This window comes from Triturus cristatus, chromosome 10, assembly GCF_964204655.1.
Source record: "Triturus cristatus chromosome 10, aTriCri1.1, whole genome shotgun sequence".
NCBI classification, from domain to species: Eukaryota; Metazoa; Chordata; class Amphibia; order Caudata; family Salamandridae; genus Triturus; species Triturus cristatus.
The window spans coordinates 1,120,123,694-1,120,150,867 of record NC_140593.1 but is presented as its reverse complement, the minus strand read 5'-3'; the positions used below and the strand labels follow the sequence as shown (position 1 = coordinate 1,120,150,867).

At 44.5% G+C, this 27,174-nt stretch overlaps 1 protein-coding gene across 1 annotated transcript in view; it reads right to left on the bottom strand.

Moving 5' to 3' along the window:
- The window catches only part of GNG13 (G protein subunit gamma 13), a 154,885-nt gene that overhangs the window by 47,475 nt on the left and 80,236 nt on the right, over nucleotides 1–27,174 (bottom strand). Inside the window, exon 3 of the mRNA XM_085629351.1 lies at nucleotides 3,797–3,946. Within this exon, the coding sequence (XP_085485477.1) occupies nucleotides 3,797–3,894 (98 nt within the window). The 5' untranslated portion in view covers nucleotides 3,895–3,946. The remainder of the gene's footprint in view (nucleotides 1–3,796; nucleotides 3,947–27,174) is intronic.

Sequence of the window (27,174 nt, the reverse complement as noted above, 5' to 3'; positions counted from 1 at the left end):
ATGAATTAAACCTTCGCCACATTGTGAGCCTTTGCTTGCATTTGTGAGGCTCAAACCTTGCCCTGTGAGATACTCAGCAACCTCACAGGCACCAGACCTCCCATTGAGCCTTTAAGGGGGGGGTGCATGCCCCCGCAAAAGTTGGAGTTGGTGCGGGTGCCGCCCTCCCCCAGCGCACCGCCGCGCCAATCGTTAGGTTAAAATACTTCCAGTGTTGGTGCATCGGGAGGAGAAGAGAGGTGTACATGTATGTATGTATGTATGTATGTATGTGCTTTCATAAAAATTTATGGAGTTTTATATAGCGCAAACTGGACCCGCAGGTATCAGAGCGCGTTACATACCACCAGTTGCGTTGAATGTAGGCGCATTCCACATTCATTTTTGTTGCGCACGGGGAGTGTAAGTGATATGCCCAGAAACACAGGACGTTTATCGTCATTGCCGAGACCCGAACCCGGTTTTCGAGGTCGACCACCCTTGCCGTCAGTCCAACTCCTCTCCCCCTTTCGCACAACCCAGGCCGGGCCAGTCTCAAGCTCCTCGTAGCCAGCGGTAAAATTCCACTCGCGTTCTGGGCCTAACCTCGTCCCCCCCAGCACAAAGTTAAGAGTTGGTAATAGTCCTTCAATCCACCACTCCTCCGCTCTACCAACTGGGCTATCGATGGCTCCTATAACCAGGCGGGGGTGCGGGGGGTCAAAGCGTGCCACAGCCGCTGCGGCGTTAGGGGGTCAATTCACGCAGGCTCGCGCACCACTTCGCCCCTCCTCCCCGCTACTCGACTGCCGAGGTCTAGATCTGCACCCGGAGGCGCGGGGCCCCAACTACCCCCCCCCCGTGGCGGTTCGGAACCAACAAACTTTCTACGACGCTAACTTTCGTACATTCTTATATCGCATGACTCACCCCGGAGGCATTGGAACACTTTAAATTGCAATTACATCCGGACTGAAATAGTTTGCGTGCTGCGGTGTACTAAGCAGTGCTGCCACCATTTCCTGCACAGGGAGATTACGTGATTTCCCGAAAGCCACACACGGCCCACTCGAAGGAAATTAGGGTGCTGACCTGAGCAACCGGGTCACAGCGCGAACTCGACCTGAAGGCCTCGGAGCGCTGTGTATGAGGTACATACATATTCAAGCACAGGGATATAGAGATAAATTAAGCGCAGGCTCGACCCAAAAGTAATTGGAGCACTGAGCGTGGGCACCGTATTCACATGCCTTTCCGGGCATGGCGAGATTAGTAATTCGCCCAGAGCCACGAGGGGGGGGGGGGGGGGGGGGGGGGGATGCTAACTCGATGCTCCAAACCTAGTTTCTCTCACGCAAGTTGGCAGCGCAGCCGACGGACCACCTCAACCGCCCTCAAAACTCGCCACCCATGCATCGATCTTGCGCCGCCTCTGCCCGTGGCAATCCGTGCCACAGGGCCCCGTCGACCTGGTACTGCCCAGGGACAGGGCAGGGGCAGAGTGGGTGCAGCAAGACTCACCGTCAATAAAGAAGCACGACGACTAAGCGACGACCTAGTGCGGCGATGCGGCGTGGTGGGCGACAAAGAGGTCGCCAGGAGGGTGGGGGGAAGGCTAAGTAGCCTCCCCTTCCCCACAGGGGCCAGGAAGTGACGCGCTTGGGCGTCCAATCCGGCCAGCACGAGGAGAGGGGGACACCGGTCGGCGTCCCCGCCCCCTCCCCTTGGGAGGGGGTGGAGAGGGGTGACCGGTGCCCCGACGGCACTAGGGCGCCGACCGCATCTTTTACTCCAGAGTATCTATGGGTCAGTCTTTTTGCACTGTTCATTGTTCTAGCAATAAACGTCTGCAGGCGCATGCGCACATCCTCCAGTGTATTCATGCCCATGGCGTATTTCAATACATATATCATGCTGTCTTTAAGTTCTCGATTATCACAGTTCATAAGATGTCTGATAAAAGTTATGCACTACTTTGTAGCTCGACCCTGGACTGTTTCCAATCTTAGTGATGATGCAACCATAACTGGACATGGGTGAGGGTACACTGGTAATTTAAATAATCTGTAGACAAGTTCCTGTTTAGTTTAGAGAGCCCTAACAAAATGAGGGGAAAACTGCTGACCTGAGATCACAAGAGCTGAGACGGGAGCTTCACGTTTGCTTCCTATTCACAAAGAGCGCGTACGTTGCTGCAAATAATGCTACAGTGCATCTTGTTGTCAGTATGGAACACTGGTCAAACAATATGTCACTTATGTTGGTCTCTTGTGACTGGCTTTAATCATTGGGGACCTTCAAATGCCTCTCCAACTGGCCTTATGCCTAAAACGTCAAATGTGCAGCCAACTCTGCCCACGATGGCCCTGCGCAAAGCTGTTCTGTTTAAGAGAGGCTTTCTACAGCTTTACCCATTGTAGCTGGGAACCACAGCGCTCATGGCCACGAGAACCACCAACAGAAAGAGCCGTGCCAACGCTGCAGCGGCGGATCAGTGCGTGTCGTTGACCTGTGATTAATGTGATACAGAGATTGCACTGGCAGGCCAATTATGACTTATTTTGTGATTAACTATATCATTGATTGTATGTATATATTTTTTCATGGTATTTCTGTATGTTTTAGTCCCTAAAATTCTAATGGTTGAAGTCTTGGGGCCTAATTTAGATCTTGGAGGAGGGAAATACTCTGTCACAAACATGACGGAGATCCTGTCCGCCGTATTACGATCCCATTATATCCCATGGAGATCGTAATATGGCGGGCGGGATATTCATCATGTTTGTGACAGAGTATTCTGTCCACCGAGATCTAAATAAGGCCCTTAGTGAATGCAGGTTGAAAAGATGAGTATATCTCCTGAAGAAGGTGGCCTTTTGCAGCAACTACAGTTCACCGAAACGTGCATCAACATTTTAAAGACCTGCTTACTGCCACATCACCCAGTGTCTGTAAGAAGGTACAGGCGATATCAATTTCAACGAGGGATTATTGCTACGTCAGAAACATGAATGTTTTTCATATTTATATTGTCTGCTTAGAAATTCTGTTTCCTAAAAAATGGTGATCTATGGGGATACAAACCAACAATATTTGATTCAGTTACAATACATGTTGAAATAATACATTAGAAATTTTGTATAGAAATAAAACTAAAGAAATTATTTTTATACATGTACTGCAAATGATGGGAGGGCAAAAATAGTTGACAAATGTAAGCTCAGTGTGGTATACAGGGGTTCTTTTGTTTGATGATTTAGTGTGGAGCATTGCTTATCTCCTCATATTTGGTCTCTCATTTGGAAGTTTATGAACTTCGGTGAGTAAGCCAGTAAAGGAATTCACCTGAAATGACATTCTTCAAACTTGACTCTTTATTGAAATGAATTGTTTTTGCAAGACCGTCTTGGGAACAAGAAATCAGAATCACCTCTCCCCTGGTTCAGACCTGCTGCCACCAACCTCCCAGCTCACAAATAAATGATGCTTACAGTGGAATCCCCAATGGACAGGATAAAAAAATAATTCAGTTCCTCTGTATGAATCCCACTCACATGTTGTGGCACTAGCTAATACCTCTCCAAGAGAGGTAAAAAACTACAGCACCAAACATGACCGATTGGTCATCAGCAAAACCCTGGCCTTCTAGTTGATAAAAGGATGATCCGTATTTTTCCTGTGTTCTCATCTGGTGCTACATCTACATTACGTTTAGCAATGAAATGCATTCAGCTTTGGTAAATTGATAAAAAAACACAAATATAAAGCATAAATATTGAGATGTTGGCGGTGTTGTATACAGGAGGATCTTACTCACTCAGGTATCGACTTTGAAGACATTTCTCTTTTGAAGGCCAGTTGGTACTTCAAGCTTTCTACTTCCTTCTTAAGCTGGGGCCCGTCCATCTCGTCCATGGTGGCAGGTGTTTATCTGATTTAGTTGCTTACAGAATAATTCTTAAAATAGCTGAAAGAAACGAATTAGAAACAACATTTTCAATGAACAATAGCTAGTACATTAAATTTAGCAGGACTATACAGATAACTAAGTGAGATTGCTGTGATTTTCTTTTTCAGAAAAATACATTTCACTGTTGGTTCTATTCATATGAAAATCTGTGAGTCGTGTTGCTGTTCCTGAAAACAGTAACCAATTGATAATGAATTCTTATTCTCAAATGTCAAGAACTGCAATAGTAAAAATAAAGTATTATTTCAAAAAGCTTACTTGCCTTAGAGGGGAGCCCCACTACAGTGGAAATAAGTTAGGAAATCCTCCATGGGTACATACAATGAAGATCTTGGCTGATTTGGAGAAGGAGTTAGAAATGTGTCAAGGAACCACACATTTCCAATGGATCCTAACGCTACCCAGTTGATCATCCCCTTGTTGTGCAAAGGAGTCCAGTCATCATTGATTAGAAGCAAACACTTTACACCTAATTTCGTAATAATGTATGTGACATTTCTATACGTTTATCAGAATATCTTATTCAATGACTAATACCAACATTTTCTTATTTATTTGTCACAGAAACACTATACACATTTTCAAACAGAAATTCTCATACTTGAGGGTAACGTATGAGTTAATTCAACATTCAGGATGGACATAAATAGACTGTGATTGAGTGTGGTCAATCAGACACAAACAGACAAAATATCATCATTACAGATATTGTGTTACACACGACATACACAGTTCTTTAAATGGAAATATAGAAGTGCTGGTACTCACTACCCAGAGTTCCTATTTGCTTCTGAGAAGTGCTGGCACTTTCCCATTAAATGTACTGAAGCAGTGCTGAGAATTGCAGGTACTCTCACTTTCAAACTACAGAAGGGCAGGTACTCGGTACCATACATGACCGGGCTCTTTAAAGCACTGGATATATATGTCTGAAATGTACTTTGCAGCTGAGAAGGGGGCGGAGTCGGGTTCACGGGTGCCCCGAGGACATGCTCAAAGAGTGCAGTAGTCGGAGCTGTCATAATTATTATTTTGAAAAGTATGTAAATAAATAATACATATTTGTAAAGCACAAACATATCACCCTGTAAGGTTTCGAGGCGCTGGGGACGTTGGGGGGATTAAGTGAGCTATTGCCCAGAGTCACATGATGCTGAGTTGAGCTGCCACCAGCGCCGGGGATCGAACCGCGAGCCCTGTGCTCTGGAGTCAGTCGCTCTGGCCGCTGCGCCGCACCTCTCCCCTGAGTCTTTGAGATCTAGAGTTGAGTGATTTCCAGTCATGTGGGCTGAGCACAAATAATTTGTGATTAGCTATAAATATCCTGGAACATCCAGACAACTTGTGCATGGCCAAGTAAACAGAGTTAGGATGTTGATGAGATGTGGCACAGTCAAGAACTTTGTCTATGGACAAGAATGCACACTTCCGAAGGCGTAGAAGGAGGCTATTGGAGGATATACTGGGCTTATGACAAGAGAATTTATGAGGGATTTAGCAGTGTTAAAAGAGAGTTGTGGGCACATTGTTCTGAAGTTTACTAGGCATTACTTTGTTGCTGTGGCCGTGCTGGTTTTAAATGAGTCAGGTGCCTGTATGAGTTGAGGAATACACAGAGTTCCTACCATCCGGTTGGGGAGGGAAGAGAACAGCAGATAGGAAAGAGATAAGCAGAGTTGACTGAGAGGGATTGTAGTGGGTAGGAATATAGAAGATCTTTGTTTTAGAACACTTCCAGCATTGTCTCTCCATCTATTGCTTGATGGCATTAAAACAGAGACTATAGTGTGGTAGTAAGTGAAAGAAAAATACAATTTGGTTATCAGCAAAAGAGAAGCTGAAAAGGATATAATAACACACAGTGATGGTGAGTACAGTGAGCAAAAGATGCAGTCCCAGGAGTAAAACGTGGGAGAAATGCAATAGGACAGTGGTGTGTGAGCGCTGAGATGAGAAAAATGAGGCCGAGAGCGAATTATTGGATTGTGAACCGTTCATTAGCCAGGCCAACAATCTTGGAAACCAAGAGTATTCCTCAGGATGTTTCTTAATATTTTTGGAGAAACACTTTGAAAAGTCACCAGGAATCTTGGTGTGGTCACCAATCACTCACCAGAAGCAAACCCTTCAACACTCATTCCAAACAATCACAATTGCGTGGAAGTAACCTAATCCATTGTGACTGATCTTGAGTAAAAGGAACAAGAATTACTTGGAAAATTGAGTTCATCCTCCCAAAAGTAGTGAATTCAAGATTGCAAGCTCATTCCATAAGAGAATGAGCCATAAATGTATTAAATCACTCTGCTACTACCGATCAAGACCCAGCTTAGATAGGGCATACAGCATGGAGAATAATATAGAGATTACTAGCTGTCAGTGACAGTAGTAATTTCCAGTTTTTAAAATGTGTCCCATACTTAGCTTGTTTCTACAAACTAAAAATTTTGGCAGGCAATGGAACTGAGGCAAAGGGAGTGACAATGATGTTACCCAAGACCACACACTTTGTTTAGGGGGAAAAAACAAGTCAAAAATCCTGTTTAATAGCTCAATAGTCTCAAATGTAGCCACTAGGAGGTATGTTCCCTTGACGTTGTGGCTAGGAAAACATAATTTATGTCTTGAAATATATAGTTGAGGGAATGGGCTCCCTTTTAGCCTCTTTTTATTTTGAAAGTTTCTGAAACGGCCATAATTTGATGTGTTATTTTACGTTTCAAAGTTGTTTTGGAAATGCACAAAAGTCAGGAAGTGACTTATATGGGTTAAAACAGTCTCGACATCCAAGGACAGAAATCCTTCACCGCTTATAGTCTACATGATGAATACATTCACTGGCAAAGCCAATAGGTCTGACGTGTGCTGACAGCTTTTTGGCTTTGACTATGCGACGGGATCCTTAGCAAAATAAAAAATCAAACATTGGTTAAAAGCAAAAATATTTTCGGCCTCATAAAGCACAATTTGCCACAATAGTCCCTGGTAGTGAAGGGGACTACTTTGTGTGAATGTGCTTTTTGTGAAGGAGCAGGATACCATTATTCAGTTTGAAGCTAGACAAGGGCTAAAGTGGGCTAACCAATTGCCCCATGATGTATGCTGTAGTGGGCAGTAGAAGAATTATGAATGACAGAACAACAAGCCAAAGGATGAAGAGGCCTGAATGAAAGCCCTTAGAGCTAGGTGTATTATATAAAGTTTATTTAAATCAAAGGGTCAGAAACAATCGGTGGCAAAGCTCATAGGTCGGGGGTTCTATGCTAGCCTTTCGGCGTTGTCAACGCGTGCTGATTTGTCATGGTTTTTGTAAACCTTTATCAGTGGGGAAACTCCAGGACTCTCATCAATATTAAAAGAATGGGCAGTTTTATATAACTTTCTTAACTTGCTGAACCCACTTATTAGCTAACCATCATTACAATTTAAGGAAGATGTTACAGTGTCCCTGTAAGTGCAGAGGCCTAATATACATAGTGATGGTAACATATAGGTCCTGATTGAGAAATATAAATATACATGTGTATATTTACTCAAATGTAGATCTATCTTACACCTAGGTGTAACTCTCCACTATTTTGCTATTCAATATTTCCTAATGGAGATTTGCACCTAGGTATAAACAGACATATCTCCACCTCCAGTCTACTAGAAAAGAATGTTCCAGAGTAAAGTTACTGTTAGCAACTTTTTGTTGGTGAAGATCTCTGTATGGGAAAGTATAGGGAAATGTAATAAAGTTTATTATGTTTTTAAAACATTTAAAAATGATTCATTGTATTATATAAATGTAAAGTAATCTAAAATATTGATCATTAAAATGCTACAACATATTTAACCCATCAAATCAAATGTGTAGTAAATAATAAAATAATTTAAATGCATTAGTGCAATATAAAAATATCAATTTTTATACAAATATTTAAAAATAATCATCCACCCTCGATAACATTTATTTTAAATTGTAGCAAACCTAGTTAAAGTTATGTAATTTATTCATTGGACATGGCGGACTGAAACAGGTTTTTTTACTAGGGTTTTCTCTTGCTCTTTATTCAGTACTATACCATGTTCGAGAAACATGGTCTAGAATGCTCTGAAAATGTTCATTTGTTTTAAACACTATGTATGATAATGTAATATATTTTATCTATGTTTTACCTGTAACATTTATGGCCTCATGGCCGAAATAAAGCTTTACATATGTGATATATACTCTTGAACATTTTAAAAAGATTTGTAAAGTTTACTTTGTTTAATGACATTTATTATTGAATTTCAAAAATAAAAAAATCATCAATACTTAAATTTGATCATCTATCTATCTATGTAAAATACATTGATTTAATTAACATTAGTTCCAATAGGCAATTATTTTAATCCCCTGCCTTCATTGTTTATTATTGGAGTTACAGTACCTATGAGTTGCTGTATGTGCTGCCTGACACACTGCAAATCAGGACTGGAGTACACATAAGCCTGTTTTGACACTATTAAGTGTTTGGTAAATTTAGAAGTGTATTTTGTGAATTGCGATGGCCTTACTTGAACGCAGAAAACTGCGTTAAAGGGGACAATATTTACGAGTCAGCATTAAGCCAAAAAAAGTGACTTAGTGCTGCCTCAGAAAGATGGAGCAGGCACCTGCGCCACGGAACGTCACAAAAAGTGACGTTCCAACGGCACAAGGGGCCTTATAAATGAGGCCCACAGTTTGTCAATAGAATCCGCCGGGAAACCCTTTTTGGATAGCTGTTGCGCCTTATAAATTTAATAAATTAATTAATGCATCTAATATCTGTTGCTAAAACCAGGCAGAATATATGCAACACTTTAGCATTTATATTTAAAGAAACAGCACTTATTCTCACACCTTTTGTATTTCCATGTTTGCCAGTTCTCGCAGTAATCAAAACAACCAAGTGCATATATTCTGTTTTCCCAGAAATGGAGGTTAACAAATATGGCTGTGATTGCCCTTTGCAGTTTGTATGTTCCATCAGGCTACTGTGGTGTTTCTCGACAAATATAGCCACGTACCTTAAGAAGGATATGATTTTCACTTGGCTCTTCAGGAATTTACAACAAACCACCCAGGGCAGTGTCCTCAGACCCTTGAACACATGCTCAGGTTATCTATGGCAGTGCTGGCTGCTGTATGCCATGGAGTCACAGGTTGGGGACTTCCAAGTTGGAAATTATGTCCTAACATGGTCATAAATGTTTCTGGCTTTGGATCCTTCAAGCGGAACCAATACCGTGGAACGTCGGCATCTAGTACCAATGCTTGGCTTCGTAAACAAAATTCTAAATGAATATGAGTCTGAGACACAGAAAGAGGGAGGTGAAAAAGTGCCCTAAGAGTTTACAGTGTACCATGTTATCCAGGCTTTAAATTTAACTGGGAAAGTTTCTCATCTGTATTGTGTGCCAATGACATCTAGCAATGGTCTCATTGAAAGGTAGGAGAGGTTTCTAGAGAAGCAAGTAAGTGCGAATATTACCTGGTTTGCTTTAGAATTTAATGCTACCAATTACGCTAACTTGGAGCCTCTTCCGTGGGAGATCAGATATAGGTATTTATATGAGGTCGCACCTAAGATCTAAGCGTCTGTTAAAGCCTCTTAGGGAAGAGGTGTGGCGCAGCGGCCACGGCACCTGACTCCGGTCGACAGGGTTCACTCTTCGATCCCCGGTGCCGGAGGCAGGTTAGTCCAGCACCGTGTGACTCTGGGCAATAGTTCGCTTAATCTTCCAGATGGCCCCCAGTGCCTTGACACCCTCGGGTAATTGTGCGCTTCACAAATACTGGATTCCATTTCAACATCTCTGGGCTTTGACAGGAGACCACAAAGTTTTTGTTCGAATGGAGTATCACCAGGATTTATCTTACAATGTTCACCCCTGGCGTTCAGGGTGTGCTGCAGCCCAGTCTTGGTGAACCTGAAAAAGACAGTATAATATGCATACTGCATGACAAGTTTTTAGCAGCTTGAAAAACCTAGGAATGTTGGGGGTTTATTTACTAAGATTGTGTGCCATGTTTGCATCATAAAAGTGGAGCAAATTGGCACGAAATGCTTACTTCAAATTTAGTTTTCAGTGCAAAACAAGTTTACATGGCTGGGAGTAACACAAAGTCAGGATTTAAAATGCAACTCAGTGCTTGGGGTTGAGTGTACTAAAGAGCGTTTATTATTACCCAAATAAACCCCTTTTAGCAGCCTTATTATACCAACAGATTGACAAAAAGCAATAAGGTTCTAAACCTATGCCTTGCAGTTGATATGCAGGTCCTCAATGCTGGTTCATAGCTCACTGTGCTATATTAGAGGGACTGTAATTTATGAACCGCAACTATTAGACAAAACACAGATCTGTCCAGAAAATACCACCAGAGTTATCTTACCATTACTATTATTCGCTGAGAATTACTAGGCTGACAAAGGTCTCTGCAGCGCATGTCTTAACCCTAAGGTATTTTAAAATGCAGCCTTTGCAACAAATTAAGCCAGAACACTTTTACGGTCCCATTTCTCTTTGTTGCCAATTTCTTTCTGACACAGTTTTTTAACAAAAATGTATAAGTTGACTGTCAGACTGCTTTTCATTACTTCACCCCTCATGATATCACCCCCTTTTTGTTGCCGCACCTTGATCCGGATGGGTTCCTGGAGTAAAGTTTTTCCAATTCCAGCATCGTCTGTGGGACACCCACGGGCAAGGTTTGGGTGATGAGGAAAAAGGAGGCAAGAATATCTTGAAGGTTCTTTTTTATACAAAACAATGGCGAGCCAAGGGATGACCAGTCCTACAAGGGCCAGGCCAGACCCTGTGGATAGCATCACAAAGTGACTCATAGTTTTGAAAGCTGCCTTGGTGACCCCTGACCCTTTGGGTCACAAGGGAAGTGCCAGGGGTAGCAAATGACAAAGATAGGCAAACTTGGTCCTTTTTGATACCCCTAATTGATGTATTATGTAGGTAAAAGCAGCTCAGATTGACTATTTTTTTGGTCATTTATTATTAGTGATACAACATAACATTTATATAGCTAGTATGAAAGTACATCGAAATCAGTTGTTAATAGTCATATTTTAAACACATCCTATAAGGTATGCCATACATTGTGTTTCTGTGATAGTTCATGTGAACTTTTCCATTCAAAAGAAAGACAGACTTAAAGAAAGCTTTAAGTTGTTACACAATTACTTTTGCATACTCACAATATATAGACAAATCTTGTAGACATCAAAATAAGTGTTGTCCTTAATGTTCTGCAGTGCTCACACATGTGATGCAAAAAGCTTCAAGTAAATGAAACCGGACTCAAGCGCATACATAAATAGAAGTGACAGGTAATAGTTGATATTAAGAAGAGTCCTCATGATGGACTATCAAGACGACTTTGTTTTGGTATGCCATTAGTCTAATTGAATCATGTCAATGACGTTTCGACCCAAATGTTAAGCACCAGGTCATCGGCAGGATGTTAAGAAGAAGCTAATACGCACCGAGTTTCCGATATCAACGGCAGCCTTAAGGGATTCGTGCAGATGCAAAAGCTCAACTGTCAAACAAATCCAGTTTCATTTCAATAAAGAGTTGACTAAGCATACATCACTGTAGCAGTATTTGAGTGATGGAAAAATTGCATGATCTGAATGAACATTGCACAATTGTTGAAATTTCATTTCGGGAGCAAACACATATTTGTGCACTTTTCAGAATTACCATGCTTCTCAGCACAAAGAACACAATTTTGAGGTACAAAATGGTTTGAAGAGTTGCATGAGGGGTCAGTGTTCCTGGGTAGTGAGTGCGGAGTTATAGGGCAATAGCATAGCGGGTTCTAGAGTCACTGGTCATGATCTGTGTATCATAGATCACTGATCGTGTAGAATAATTATGGAATCAGGAATGTAGCTCAGGGCAAATGAGAAAGGCTAACCGGGGAAAGGTGATAGGGACTGAGCGGTGAATAATTAGAGATCAGAACTCTGTGAGGTTAGAAATGGGAGCAGGAATTCTGGTTAAGGTGTCTGGATTTATGGGTCAGGGATTGTGACAAAAGATGGCATTGGTAAATAAATTCGATAGGCAATGCTCACTGTTAAGCTGTATTGCGTGGCGAAAACGCTGGAGCCAAATGTAACAAAATGTTGAATTTTATTTGTAGGAAGCAGATATATCTCACAGATGTCTCCAGACGTGGAGAAGTGTGGCTCAATGATTAGAGCGGCAGACCCTGATGCAGAGGTCTAGCCCGGGACTAGGGTTCAATTCCCCGCCTCGGCGGGTCATGGGCTAAAAAATTCCACGGACCTGATAATTCTCGCCTCGGTGCCTATTCCAATCATGGAGTCCCACTCTGCAACTCTGGGCAATAGCTTGCTTAATCTCCACAACGGCCCCCACAACGCTAAGGATGCCTGGCCTCCACCTTGGGGGTGCCCAGGAGTGGACGCCTCACAGGGAAAGCCAGGATGGGTTCCACAGCGGTATTCGTACAAGCGCCTTGAGACCCTTGCGGGTGAGTAGTGCGCTATACAAGTATCAATTTACAATTTACGTCTTTCAGCTCTTTGGCTGACCATTACAGTTTGTTGATAATGTTCACTACCCTGGCCTAAAATGGAGTTGTAGGGAAAAATGGGATGCCCAAATCATTATCTGTGTTGCCTCACCACCTTGGCAAAAACTGAAAAGGTGATGCGAGGAATGCTTGAATTAATCTCAGACACTGTTGATAACTCTGGATAGAACCTGGCCTCGTAGTTCAGGCTGGACTGTATCTATTGGAGCAAAACCAAGCAGATTTGCATACAGCCTGTCTCTGTCTAGAGTGGTATAGGGCAGGCAGAAGACAACAGACTTGATTTGTGCTTTTTCTTAACTTTCCTCTTTTATTCTATGTTGAGAAATCTGTGGTTGAAAGCCATTCTTAAAATTAAGAATACTACATTAACTATAAAAAAACGTTTACATCAGTGATAGAACTGAGATCTCTCATATCCAGTTTCATTATACAAATTTCATAAGTAGGGCCTGGCAGGACCGAAGAAAGGTGAGTGTCTAAATTAAGATGATTACAGTGATATGTTCGTGTAATATGTAATTTCACTTCTCAGATATGGATTTGGACATTCATTGGATTGGATTGATTCTGTCTATTTTGTACATGTGCACATGTCTTTAAAATCACCATTGCGTAATTGCATGGATAAGAAATGTTGGGTGAGGATAGGGAGGAGTCTAGCGTAAGGGGTGTTTTGAAGGGATTGTGGGATTTGTTCAGACAAAAAGGTTATTCTGTGATTAACAGTAGTCAGGCAATAGACTGTTGGGGTCTTTGTCAGGGTCAGTAGTCAGTGGTTGTGCATGGGCATGTGTGCAACAAAGTCTATCTTTCCTTTGAAATCCACTGGCACAGTTTAAGAGATTCACTTGCCATCTGAGGCACTCTTTATGTGTGACTTGAGACTACTGAAATGAAGTACAAACCTGAGATGGTCTTACTTGATTTTGTTGACTCTTATTTTATGTACTTTGAGATTAACCATCCTGAGATTAAAGCACAACTACCATAAAACAAAGGATGACTTGCAAAGGGACTGTATGAGAAGGAGATCTTGGGGAGTTGTTGGGCTTCATATCACACAACTGACCATATCGCAAGAAGCATATCTACAGTTGTTAAAGAACATATTTCTGTTCTGGTTTTATCAAATGTCAATGTGATAACATGGAAAAATGACTTCACTTCTTAGAACATTATGGGCCCAATTGGCAAAGGTAGGTTTGCATATGTAGATCTACTGACATCTAGATTTGTTCTTCCAACTAGGAGTATATCTCCACTTTTTTACTATAGCTCATTTAGAAATGGATATTGAGACCTAGACAAGACTTCTATGACTGAATTTATTAGAGTAAAATTATTATACGTAGCTTTCCATGTGTTTGTGGAGATTTCTGCCACTGGGGCAGAAACCTTCCAATAGGAGCATGTAATGAAGTTTCATATTTAAAAAAAAAGAAAAGAAACAGCGCACTAACTCCTAAATATTTATTTCATATTTAATTGTAAATTAATTTCAAAACAAAAAAATCTTTTTTTGCAATACTTTAAAATTAAAATCACGCACCCTCAATAATAATTTTATTTATACTTCATTTGTAAACAAACAAGGTTAAAAGTTATGTTTTTAGCAATATTAATAATCTGTAGACGTTTGTAAGCTAACATTTTTATATAATTTATTTTAAAACTAAGTATATTAGTACATTAAAAAATATAACATTTAGCATTAATTATACTTATTTATTTACTTAATTTGTTAATATATATATTTTAAAAATAGTATTTATTTTCGTTTCATATGGGGTGTTAGTGTTATAGCCTTTCTTATGTTTCTATGGAAGTGTGTTGCACTACAGGGTTTGGCATGTGTGATACCTCATTTATTCCAAAGCTGGGCTGGAGCATATTTAAGTCTTTTTTTGTCACTATCATTAAGTACATTTTGAAAACAGCTACTGTCTTAACTTTATGTGGGCGTGTGTTTTGTGTTAGCCTGCCCCCCCCCCCCCAATCCATCTTTCAATTTCCCTTAACGTCCCCATTTAGGAGTAAATATTCCCTATTTTCTTACCTCTCCCCTTTGTGTCTCCCAGTTTTACTAATAAATCCTATACTTACGTACGTGGCTATCTCTGCCATTGAGGCAGAGATCTCCATACAGAAAACATAAGAGAGGTTAAGGTGGAGATCTCTAGCTATTGGTTTGTGGACTGCATTTTACAGTACTTGAAGTAGCACTACTGGAGTAGTACTTTACATACTTCAAAATGCCCTTTAGGAATCGAGCCCTATGTATCTCTTTTTAGGATGTGTTCAGTTCTAAAGACAGAAGACAGTGAAAAACTAGCGGTGAGCAAAATAGCTATTTGTTTTAAAAATAACATGCATAATTCTCATGAAAAACATGTATTTTATGCATGGGTGGCCAATTGCAAGAAACTTTTAAGCGGTGTAAGCGCTCGCATACAAAATTCACACAAGATACTGGCTCAATGTATTATTGGTGTAGTATCTAAAATCACATAGTGAATGTTGCTAGTGCAGTGCATGGAACACCACAAACACCTGATTTCAAAGTTCATGGAAGAAATTGTCTGTAGGTATCAAATCAACCACAAGCGAAAATTATGAGATCAGCAGGAGCAAAAAGAAAAACAACAATGACCTGAAATAAGGCTATTTCAATCATTGAGATTTAAATTATATTAAGCTAGCATAATAAAAATTCACACAGACTTATAAATAACATTGGGGCCCATTACAATGCCGGACGGAAAAGCCCTCTGACCACCAAGGTGTCGGAAAAATCCCCCCACATGGGCCGCGGCATTTCAGTCGGTCAAATTGCGATGCAACGTACGCAAAACACCGTCCACCACGGTCGGAAAAGCTGCAAATCTAACTGCAGTGGATGGGGAAAGCTGTACAACGGAACCAACCCCACAACAACGCCGAAATGTGCCTGTACTCCCTGCCGCCCTCAATCACAATACACACGCCACAATGACACACCCCAACCTGCTCCTGGTAGGGAAAGCCATGCACAGCATGGAAGAGACACCTGGAGGTCATCACCCATGTGGACACATACCACAGATGGAAACCAACACCTACCTGGGCCAGCAGCCCTTGCACACCACAAGCCGAGACAGGACACCATTGACTCACACTGTACAACACACCCATCTATCTCCACACAGCATCACCCACACCCTTCACACACTACATGTCTCCACCATTACCTTGCACCCTGCACCCCTCATTTATTAGTACCATGCCCCCCCAAGAAAATGCCCAACATCACAGACTCAGAGTTGAACGTGATGCCAGATGAGACAATTAAGGCAGACCCACATTTGTCTGGGCACCTGGTCCAACACACCCCACTTGTGCGCAAGAATCAGATATGGGCAAATATCCACAGCAAAGTAAATGCTGCAGGGACCACCCTATGCACTGTGCGTGATTTCAGGAGGCGGTGGTGCGACCCCAAGGGCCGGAATAAGCATCCAGCCTAGAGGAACAACGCGGAGGCCCAGAGTACTGGTGGTGTCCCTCCCATTCCACCACCAACCTTCACCGAATGGAAGGAGAAGGTGCCTGCCATAATGCATACACAGAGTCTCACAGGAACCGGGGGGACTTGAGGCAGATAAGTACCAACAATATGATCACATCACAATACAATACACCGTTGTGCACAAGTGAGCCCCAATAGCCCGCCCGCATCAAACTCATGTGGAATGCACGCTAACAACATGAATGGACCACAAGAACAGCATCTCCTAAATCAGCTCAACCTCACAGGTAGGTGGCAGCTCATGCACCCTGGCCTCCCTCCCGAACAGCATAGCTCACCCTCCCCACCCCACAACCATGTGGCAGCTAACACCGTTGACTGTGCCTCCCAACAGGTAGCTAGCCATCCTACTTGGGAGTGGGATGTCGAGCCCTGACCGCAACATCACAACTCCCACATGGCTCTCTTTCCCCTGTCACAAACCGCATGGACCCAAATGACCCCCACAAGGATGTTGCTGCTCATGAGTCTCCAAAGGAGTGATTTCCCGAGACAAAATGAAACCACAAAGGACTTTACTTCCCCACAACGCACACCTGGCATGATGTCATGCCGTAACTACTCCACCCGTGAGAAGTGAGGAGTGTGACCATGCGCACATCGATGTGCCCGATGTCAAAGCATTCCAGCTTAAAGAACGGACCGCCTGTGGCAGAGCACAAAACAGAGCACAAAAGAAACACGTACCGAGGCCCCCTTATGAAAATGACGGTGCCCAGCACCGGTGAGACCGGCCACTCAAAGCCCTGTATCTACCTCAACATCAAATGCGACTGATGACATTCTGACATGAATGCCTAGTAAAGCCAAGGTAAAAGTCATGTCACCTCAATTCAAATGTGGCAAACATGAACAGCTAAGTTGTGCTGTGTGCAGAACATGCTGACAAAAGTGACCTAACTCCAAAAGTTGACTCGATAGCAACAGAAGGCGAGCGTGCCATGGACGAGCCCAGCAAGCCCCCTGCCCGGAAGGTGAAGCCTCGGATGCAGAGTCCATGGTCCGTTCAGGTGGTGCGGACCTACATGGCCCCTCCTGCGTGCACAGGATAGTCAATTGTGGCCTCACATTCCCACAGCGAAAGCATACTTCAATGAGTGTGCAGGCACAATGAGCCTCTGTGTAGACAAGTAATCCCTCCCACACCAGCCCAAAGACCTTCGGATACCAGGTGTCTTGACCGTCTCATGTGATTCAGTCAGTGCTGAAAACGGCTCTCCCATTATTTTTGCGGCAACTGACACACAGAGTATTGATAGTGTCTGATACTGAAGGCCGTTGCCCACTTTTTATCAGACTTGTGGGCTCTGGCCTTGTCCCTCCCTTCCACGCTTTTCCGGGAGTACCACCGGGTGTCAGTCCCCCAATTTGCACACTGCATTTCGCGCTTTCTGACCATTACTTTGGCTTTACAGCTGAGCGCTGTGTCTGAGATTGCTCTCACTACATGTCTGACCATCCAGTGGGCCAGGCGGAGCCTGGTCTGTTGCAACTGTACCATTCCCGTATGCAGCTTCTCTTTGGATCTGTCCCACTGGCTGTGCTGGGCATCAGCTAAAGGCTAATGTTTCGCTATGCCTACTACACCTGCGTGCAACCCGTCTTTTCCTGCAGAAGATGTCAGTTTCAGTGGGCCATGGATGTCTGCCTCTCAAACACATACCTTGCTGACCTGGATCATGAGTTGTGGGTGACTCCTTTGTTGGTCCACGCGCAAGACTGCTTTGGTGAGACAGGTTTATGGGATGCCATTCACTGTGTCAGGCAGGCTGACAGCTGTGCCTGTGCTTATGCGCAATGGCTCCTGTGCCATGCCTACATCGAACCTCTCCCACGTTGCGATGGGATGCCCCTTGCAACCTTGTGGTGTGAGGAGCACATATGTTCATTCATACTGCTGGATTGGATGGTGGTCCTCTACGCTGGAGAGTAACTGGATCCTCTCTTGGAAATTATTGCCTTCGAAGCTGCCTGTGCCTTCTTGGATTCGTAACTACTTTACAGCAACAGGAACTGTTAGTGACAAAATTAATCATGGTCTTCCTTTCTGCACGCCACTTGACAAGATGTCTCTGACTATGGCGCTGTCTACATTGGCTTGGACTGGGCTGTGCTCTGCGGTCTGTTGCTCTTGGTACCACAGACAAGGGCAAGTGGATGCTGTCATCTGCCTGTCGTGGACTTTGTCATCTGGCATGAGCACCGCTTCCATTATGCAGCTGTAGCGCACGAAGAAGACATGGAGTTGTTGTTTTGCAAGTACCCAGGGCTTGAGTCTGGGGTACACGCAGGTACACGGTGCCCCCCCACCTCTTTGGCCGTGTTGGACGCAGTGCCCCCTGCAAGGCAGTTGGTCCCCACAGGGATATGCTTAACTTGTCCCTGTGTACCGTCCAGATACCGGTAAACGTTCTGCAGCACCTGCACGTTGTCTGCAGTCCATTCCCAGCAGCAACGTGCATGCAGCGAATGTACCTTTTTTTCACCTCCAGTCGGGTCTGAGAAAAAGGGGCTATCCGGCATCCCTCTGTTTGTACATGGTGACTGGGGTCCGCCTTGAACCTTACATTTGAATGTAGATGCCACAGAGGGGAACCTGTGCACACAGCTTGCCATCTCTACACAAGTACTTAAGGGAGGCATGCTTTTGTCACTATTCTGTCCCCTGTATATCAATGCTGACACTGTAAGATTGTCAGATGGGTTGGCCTGTCCCAGTATTTGCACCAATCATGTTAGTCTCACGATTTTCCTTCTTTCATAGTGCTACGTCAGGGCGTTGTGAGGTCAAGCGCGTTTTGTCTTACTTGGTCAGTCCCCCCACTTCATTGTTTAGCACTTGTGCCCTGCAAGTACCTTAGTACATATCTGTCACGTGGGAGGTGTTTGCAGAGCTTGTTCACTGCGCGGTCCAGGAGTACTGTCTGAACATTCTGTTCGTGGTCGCAGAAGCCTGTCCCTCGTCATTCTGTTCTGTTCTGGCCATAGCACCCCAAATCAACAAGGTCTCACATCTGTAAGAGGACACGAATCCCCTTTGATTGACATGGGAATGCGGGCCAGTTGGCCCACACTTGGAGGGTCATCCATCCAGTGATGAGTGTGACACAGCCAATGTTGTGTAATCTCACCATGTATAGTCTGGGTAATGGGTTTTGCTGACAAAGGCCATAGACCATGGACATCCCATATGACTCCTTCCTGCAAGGGGTGGGGGGTATGCTTGTGATACGACGTCCAGAGGGGTTATTGATGCCACATCTTGCTTCATGTGAAATGGATATGTCACTGTGGTTACTGGTTCAGTACTCATGCATTTTCTACCTGTAGTGGCACGTATTTAGCATGCTTTGACACTGTAGTAAAAACTTCACATTTGGAAACGTTTGTCTTCAAATTGTCTGTTTGTGTACATGCACTTGGATGCCTCAGAGTGAGTAGGGGAGCAAGTGAGGCAGTATGGCAATGGTTTCCTGTGCGTAGTGGTCCTTATGGGTGCTCAGTCCCTGCATGCATGTGTTTTCAACTCCGGCGCATAGTCCGGTATGTGTACGAAATCTCATGGAAATTTGTCTGAGTCTGTGTGACGGCAGCAAGGCACACAGACACAGTCATGCTCGCTCATTGCTGCATCACACTCAACGGGAGCAGCTGACAATGAGCTGTAGACGCTGGTCAAGGCCTTCTTCCCCAGCACTGTCATTGTCACTGGGCATGTGTGGGTTGGGTGCAGGAGTGATGGTGCTGTCCCGCCAGATGTAGCTGTCATGTGCCGACCTTGGTTACTCTGCACACACGTGTGAAATGATCTGCTACGCCTGTCATACCACTGGCATGTTGATGGAGTGGTAGTGTTTGCGGATCCTAGAGGCAGGTTCACTTGTCTGTGGTGGTAGGAGGCCAATGTTTGTGCCATCAATGGCTGTCATCAACATTTGGGATGCCTCCCAGGCAGGTCCGGCTCCAGGAATCTTTATTTGTGTGGTCCAATGATGCATTCGGGTGGGCCACGGCATGCCAGAGTTGTCACTTATGTCTCTCGCCAGGCCTGCTTCAGGGCCCCACTTTGTCTCTCCTCAGTTTCACAAGGGCCAGGAAGACGCATTCTTTCCTTCCAGATTTTCTTGATAGATGTTGTCACTCTCAAGAAGTGTGTTTTTTCCTTAGAAGGACCTCCTGATGGGAGGCGGAGGTTTCCTGAGGTGGGAGTATCAGGCAAGTGACACTTCTCATGCACTCACTCATACCCTCCTCCTTGGATTACCTCTCTGCCACCCTCGTCCGTCGCCCCTCATCTCTCCATGTCCACTCGCTCATGTGCTTCTCATTTGTTGTATGGCGCTACTGATATGAGTGTGGGTTGTGACAGTGCTTTACATCAGGCACACATTGTACAGTGCCAATCTGGAGGTGTGTAAGTACATCAGTCAACAGGGAATGTCACATGAACCAATGAGGATTGCAAGGTGTGGTAAACATTTGTAATCCATACGGGTGTGCAGGATTTTTGAGGGCGCTTGGTCTGTAGAAGCACTGACTCAGGACGTGTGGGGGACATTTACAGGCAGTGGCAACTAGGCACACTGCACGCCACACCAGTACGTGTGTTGGGTGTGCTAGGGATTACACGTTTGTCTGATTGGCAGACAATGGGCATCTCTGATTGTCTGCCTATGCCACTGACCCGTCACAATTCGACCCCTGGCCAAGAGACTCCAGTCAGATGTCAAAGGATGTTCAAGCATCGTTCACAGGTTGGATGTTTCATTACACAACATTGGTACTGTGCGGGAGACCTTTGTCCTTTTTGACTCCATCCCTCATTTAAGTCCATGCTGGCCACGAGGCAAAGCTATGTATATAATTCCACTCGCCTTTCCTTGCACATTCCATGTGTGTGAAGAATTGGCTGACGGGTCATGCTCTCTCATCCCTTCACAGTGTAGTGACCAGCTGGTCACTGTTCTAGTTGTTCTGATGTGCCAGCCACTCCCAGAGGGCTGACTTACACCCCACCCCACAGCCACAGAGCACAGGCGTCACAGTACCTTTGACCCTGCCAGCAACCGGGGGCGGACGCACGTGCCCTGGGCCAGTTCTCCTATGCATGTACGTGTCTGTGTGGTTACTCGATATGTATAGCGGCCTCGTGCCCCACAACATTGCCAATGGGGTGCATCAGTCACTTTAGGCAAATGAGTTGTGATGTAATAGTCAGGTCGACAGTGCAAATGCAGTATGTGTTCACATGCGCGGTAGCTGACATTCGCAGCGATGACACTTATTGTCCACACTTGAACATTGCAGGGTTGCGGTTGCAGCTTCCAGGCCGCCACGGTGTGGCACACACAATGCGGATGAGCCATCAGCCAATGGGTGCCTTCAGCGTACATGTTTACATGTTGCAGTGTGTGCGCCTAGCAACTGCATCATTGGCTCCAATTGCCTTCTGGGGCACCGAGGGTCACTCATGGGCATTGGGTGGGCCTCGCACTTTGCATTTGGCAGGTTGCCACATTAATCGCAGTGCCGCCACGCCTGCTGGGAGTTGTAGTTGTTCAGGGGTTGCCTGAGTGGAGATGTCTGGTACGTACCTCTGCTGTTGAGCGCGGCGGCGACTTGTCTGCTGGAGGTGCAGCCGGTGGTGCAGCGGGAAGGCCTGTGGCGCAGGATCCATGGCGGGTCCGGGGTTTCGGTTGGGTACGGTATCGGCTCTTCCTCTCCGATGTTGTATTTCTGCCATCCGCAACTTGGTGGTTTTGACACGGCAGTGGGAAGGGCTGTCTGCAACATCGTGATTTGCTTGGCGGGTGGAACGTGTTCCCACACGTCGGACCTGGCCTGTTGTCTCTGTCCGCCATCCTTGCGTGCGCAAAAAACGTGCGGAGCATGAAAGGCTGCGGCATATGGATAATTGCCTCTGTGTGTCTATTGTGATTAGTTGGTCGCAATGACCGCACCTGGGGCGGAGGACATGACGGTTTTCCGCCACAAGCACGGATGGCCTTCCGTCCGTCATCGTAATGGGCCCCATAGTCTTTAAAATAAATGTACCAGATGCTTCCCTGTCAACAGTGCCACCATCTACTACTGGTGGAATTTATTTGCATTCCGGGAGATGTTGTCCTGACTCCCCTCAACTAAACCACGTGGACTAGACAGAGTTCTAGATCACAATGGTTTGTAGAAAGACATACTCGACTGGAAATAAGATGTCCACAATGATACCATACAAGTATGGGAGAGATACCCTTCTAACAAAAAGGGACAAGGTCAAATACCACTAAACAAGAAAGGATCCCTTTTGTGTCACACACTCTTACTGTCACCACAGTAGATTCATATATATCATATATTCATAAAGGGAAATCAACCATTCACTTTCATCCACTCTGCTATCTTCACACCGAACACTGTTTAATGTAGAAATGTCAAATGTATTCAATATAATCAACCCTTTACATATCCAAAATTACCATCATAATGAAAAACATACTTTATCCAGTATTTCATTATTATAATACAATATTGTATCAAATTATAAATAAGTTTTAAAGCATTGTTCATAGTGTATGCAAATCACTATAGGTATCTTGCTAATACAATAAGCGAATATTTTATGATAAAGAAGAATTACTCTTTTCTACACGATTAGAAAACTGACTAACTGTAATATACAAAGACAAATTTTATCACAAGTTGTCGACGCAGCGTTTCGGTGGTATTGAATTGGTTCACCCCACCTTCTTCAGGAAATAATGTTATAAGAATTATGTTATCTAAAACAATTTTCAAACATACAGTCTGATAATCATAAAAGGCAAGTTTACTTAAACAGGCTCAGTATACTAATATACTCGCAAATACTCCTCTTACATAACTCACACATTTTCTAACTTACTCACTCTTGCTGTCATTCCCTTTTGCCCCATTCACATATTCACTCATCACTTCCAGTGGTTAATCACTACTCTCTCTCAAAGTCTTCCCTTATTTATTCCCAAAGGCTCTGGGATACTTTTTAATATAACTGTGTTATCTGGTAGCAAACTTTGGGACACTCCATGATGCTTGGTTTGCATGGATACGGATTTCGAGGGACATATGCAAACAAACAATTTAGGTCATATTTGGGAATTAAAAAGCTCTTCAATATGGACAAGCAACTTCTATCCCGGGGCGTAGTTCAGATCGGTTCTTTGGGATGTTACAGCCCGCTAATAAATGAATTATCTGGTTAATAGTCGGATGCAGTTTTTTTCAGTCGGGTATTGTGGGGGATCTTTAACATTTTAACAGGAATTTTTACATACACAGACAAAAACATACACACACTCTTCCTCTCTGTTTTGAAAGTCTTACAATTTTTGTTTATTTTACAAAATATTGTGTTGTCTCTCACTTAGCAAACTTAACCTGCATTCCTCTCCCTTGCCACTGCCACTAAGCCACTCTCATGTGCCCTTCTTGCTGTATGTTTTTTAACTTTATATGCCAACGTGATCGTTGAAAATCTGAAGCGCACATCCCCCCAATCCTACTGACCTAGTTACGCCCCTGCTTCTATCCTTTGATTTCGTGGATTTAGCAAATAAGACATAACACCCGAGGCATATTAGGATGAAAAAGTGGAGATGGGAAAATTGCAAGCTAGGGTTATGTATGTGTATGTATTGTAAAATCCATGCTATAATTACCATTGCTTAAATTATAATCTATGGTTTGTATTTACATCTACATTGTTTTATTTTTATTGACCATTTTCAAAACAGAGACTTGTTATAAGATTTTTAAAGGTTCACATCTTTCATTCCTGACTGCTTAGGGTACTAGTAATTGGAGATACAAACGGCCTTTCACTTGGAACTGATGATATACAAAAGGACAGATCCATCTCTAGGGTCCACTAAACACCACAGCTTTGAGGATCTGTACCTTGCAACACTCAAAGGTGACCCCACTCTTAGCCAAATATAGAAAGAACCCCCCCTTTGCCATGAAGATGTCTTATTAAAAAAAGAACAGGATGATCCTCCACTCTAGATGCTTCCACTATCCTTCACAGGCTATATTGGAAGACAGCCAGGCCCAGGTTTACTATGATTTTGCGTCAAGGTGGCATCACCTTTGTGGGGTAGGCGTTACATGGGTGGAGCATGGGCCTTCCCACGCACTCACCCATGTATTCGGACGCAAGCCCTGATTTACAAAGACTTGTAAACCTGTGTTTGTGCCAAAATGGAACGCCTACCAGACAGAGGCGTAATGAGGAGAGGTCTCTTGATTTCTCTTTGTTACTTTCTCTTTCCATGTGAGCTCCAATCTCAGCACACATAGAAAGAGGAATATGCCTCTAAGGATTGTTTTTGTGCCAGGATGGTATCCCTTTCTGCACAAAAACAATACTGCCCTTAATGCAAGCACACTTACACTATGGTGCAAGGGTGCCTGTGTTGGCGGTAGGCAGCACACGGTGCACCAGCCAAGGAGGGAGCACAAATGCCCCATATCTTTGTAAATAAGGAGCATATCTGCTCTCTCCCTTTCACGCAAAGCAGCAAGTTCCTTTGCTGCGCCTCCTTGCGTGAAATAATAGTAAATACAAATACTTCACCATTGTTTGTAAGAGTGCACAAAGTCATTTCTTGACTCCTCGTGATCTTAAAATCTCAGATACCAAGGGCCTTATCTACAACAAAGTAACTTAGCACAGTGCCGCAAGACATTTGGCTGCGCCATGCTGCGTTACTTTGGAAGCAAAGGGATGCGTCATATCTACAACAATAGGACAGATCCCTTTGCTCTCCCCTGCGCAGGCGCACAATGGGCTGCCATGCACTGATGCAGGCACCCTTGCACCATGTTGCAAGGGTGCTTGCATTGCGGAGATGATTTTTTGGGCAGGAAGGGACACCTTCCTGCCCAAAAAATTCACAAGAGTTGATTTTCTCTTTCTATGCATGTTGCAGAATGCAGCACTCATAGAAAGAGGAAAAAAACATTTCTCCTCGTGCCTCCCTACGTATCCCCTGCAGAGGCATAGCATTCATACGCATTTCCAGGTTTACAATTTCTCGTAAATCTAGAAATGCGGCAGAAGCCATGGGTGTTGCGTGGGAACAAGCATGGGAACACCCACGGCACGCCCCTTTCACGCAAAGTGCTGCGTTTAAAAGAGCCCTATTTACAAGGACACGAAAAGCCATGCAGGGAGAGGGAGTAGGGGCAAGATCAGTAGTCTACCCGGAGGAGGAACAGCTGGGGTTGGAGCGTCCGAGAAGCAAGACTTATATTTTGTCAGAATTTAATTTGAGCCAATTTGTGTCCTCATTGGATGCGGAAACATGCCAGTTATTTTCAGGCTCAAACCTCAAGTCAGGCAATGCCAGACTTCCCATCCAAGCCTAATTCAACAGGAAGATTCCCCAAAGTAAAATGATCATGGTACAAGCGCCCTACCTTGGAACCCACTGGACCGTGCTCAGCTACCATGCCTTCATCAAGGTCTTCAACAAGGCATGTATTAATGAATATTGTTACACTTGATTATATTCTAAAATGTAATACAAAACTGAGTACACTTAGAGGAGCCTTTTGGCTATTATTTGAATTCCAACCCCCCCCCCCCCCCCTCATGATGCACCCACTCACCTGTCTGTACAAACCAACCAACCCAGGACAAACCAAGAGATAGTCCTATATGGGGGTCTCCTGTCCCACCACTAATAGTCCAAACATGCCAGTGCTGCAAATATGTTTAAAAGATTTTATTCTATACTAATTCTAATAAAAACTTATCTGTTCAGACTTTAACTTGATGTGTAACCACTCGGTACTAAATAGCTTGCTCTAAATCCCCCAACCCTTTTAATCCTTTCTCTAGCTGTAACCCACTTCCTCTTCTCTTCCACCATGTCCCCATCTCTGCTCTTCCAGATCCTCATCACTATATCTATCCTTTTCTTCTTTCATAAACGTTTTGTTGCTCACTTCCGTCTTTCCACCCATTACCTTCTTTCATAAGGTTTCTGTTAGACCTGTCAGCCCTTTGGGTGGTCCCTCCTCATCATTATTTATTTTGTCCCACTTTTGCCTCAAACCCTGTTATAATTTTTCGTTTTTGGGAACCACCAGACTTTTTAGTGTTGATGCAGGGTCAGGGAGCCATTTTCCCTACCCCTGGAACTTCTTTCTGAGGGCCTGAGACACAAAATAGTGGCCACCCATTGTCACCTGTGACATCATCAGAACCCACTGGCGATTTCTAGAACCTTCCGTAACATTCTGGAACCCTGTGACAGTGAGAGGCAGTTTAGAATGTTGGGAGGCCATCTCAGAGTGGCAGTTGGCATCTGACTAGAGAGGAGAGAGGACCAGTTCAGAAGGAGGTCGGAGTAAGGCAGCAGGGGTGGAAACCAGTGCTTGGAGTGAGGTCCAGAAACCCACCATTGATGCTAGTCCCTACTGACCAAGCCCAGCCTAGAGCCCTGTGTGGGACCAAGACCAGAAAAACCATCTTAAGGACCTAAATATTGTGAAGAGGCCTTAAAGAAGAAGACCAGCAAGCTCCTGACCTGTTTAGCGGTGTCCTCCTGGAGTCCTGACGTCGAGAAGCCTGGAGACCTGAGGCCTGAGGTGGAGAAGCGGCGCTGACAGAAAGCAGACGTCGTACCCGGAGCCGTCAGAGGTCGAGAGAGGGCGCCGACGGAGGTCGTGGAGAGGCACCGGAGGTCGAGTAAGGAGTCACCTGAGGTCGAGGTGAAGCGCGCCGGAGGTCGGGAGTGGAGATCGCACTCCGGAGTCGCCGGAGATCGAGGTGAAGCGCGCCGGAGGTCGGGAGTGGAGATCGCACTCCGGAGACGCCGGAATCTGAGGTGAAGCACGCCGGAGGTCGGGAGTGGAGGTCGCACTCCGGAGACACCCGGAAGCGGGGAGACCGTGACCCTGCGACGCCGGAAGGCGACATCGAGCCGGAGCAGCCCAGCGACATCGAGCCGAGGCCGCCCAGCGACATCGAACCGGAACAGTCCAGCGACATCGAGCCGAGGCCGCCCAGCGACA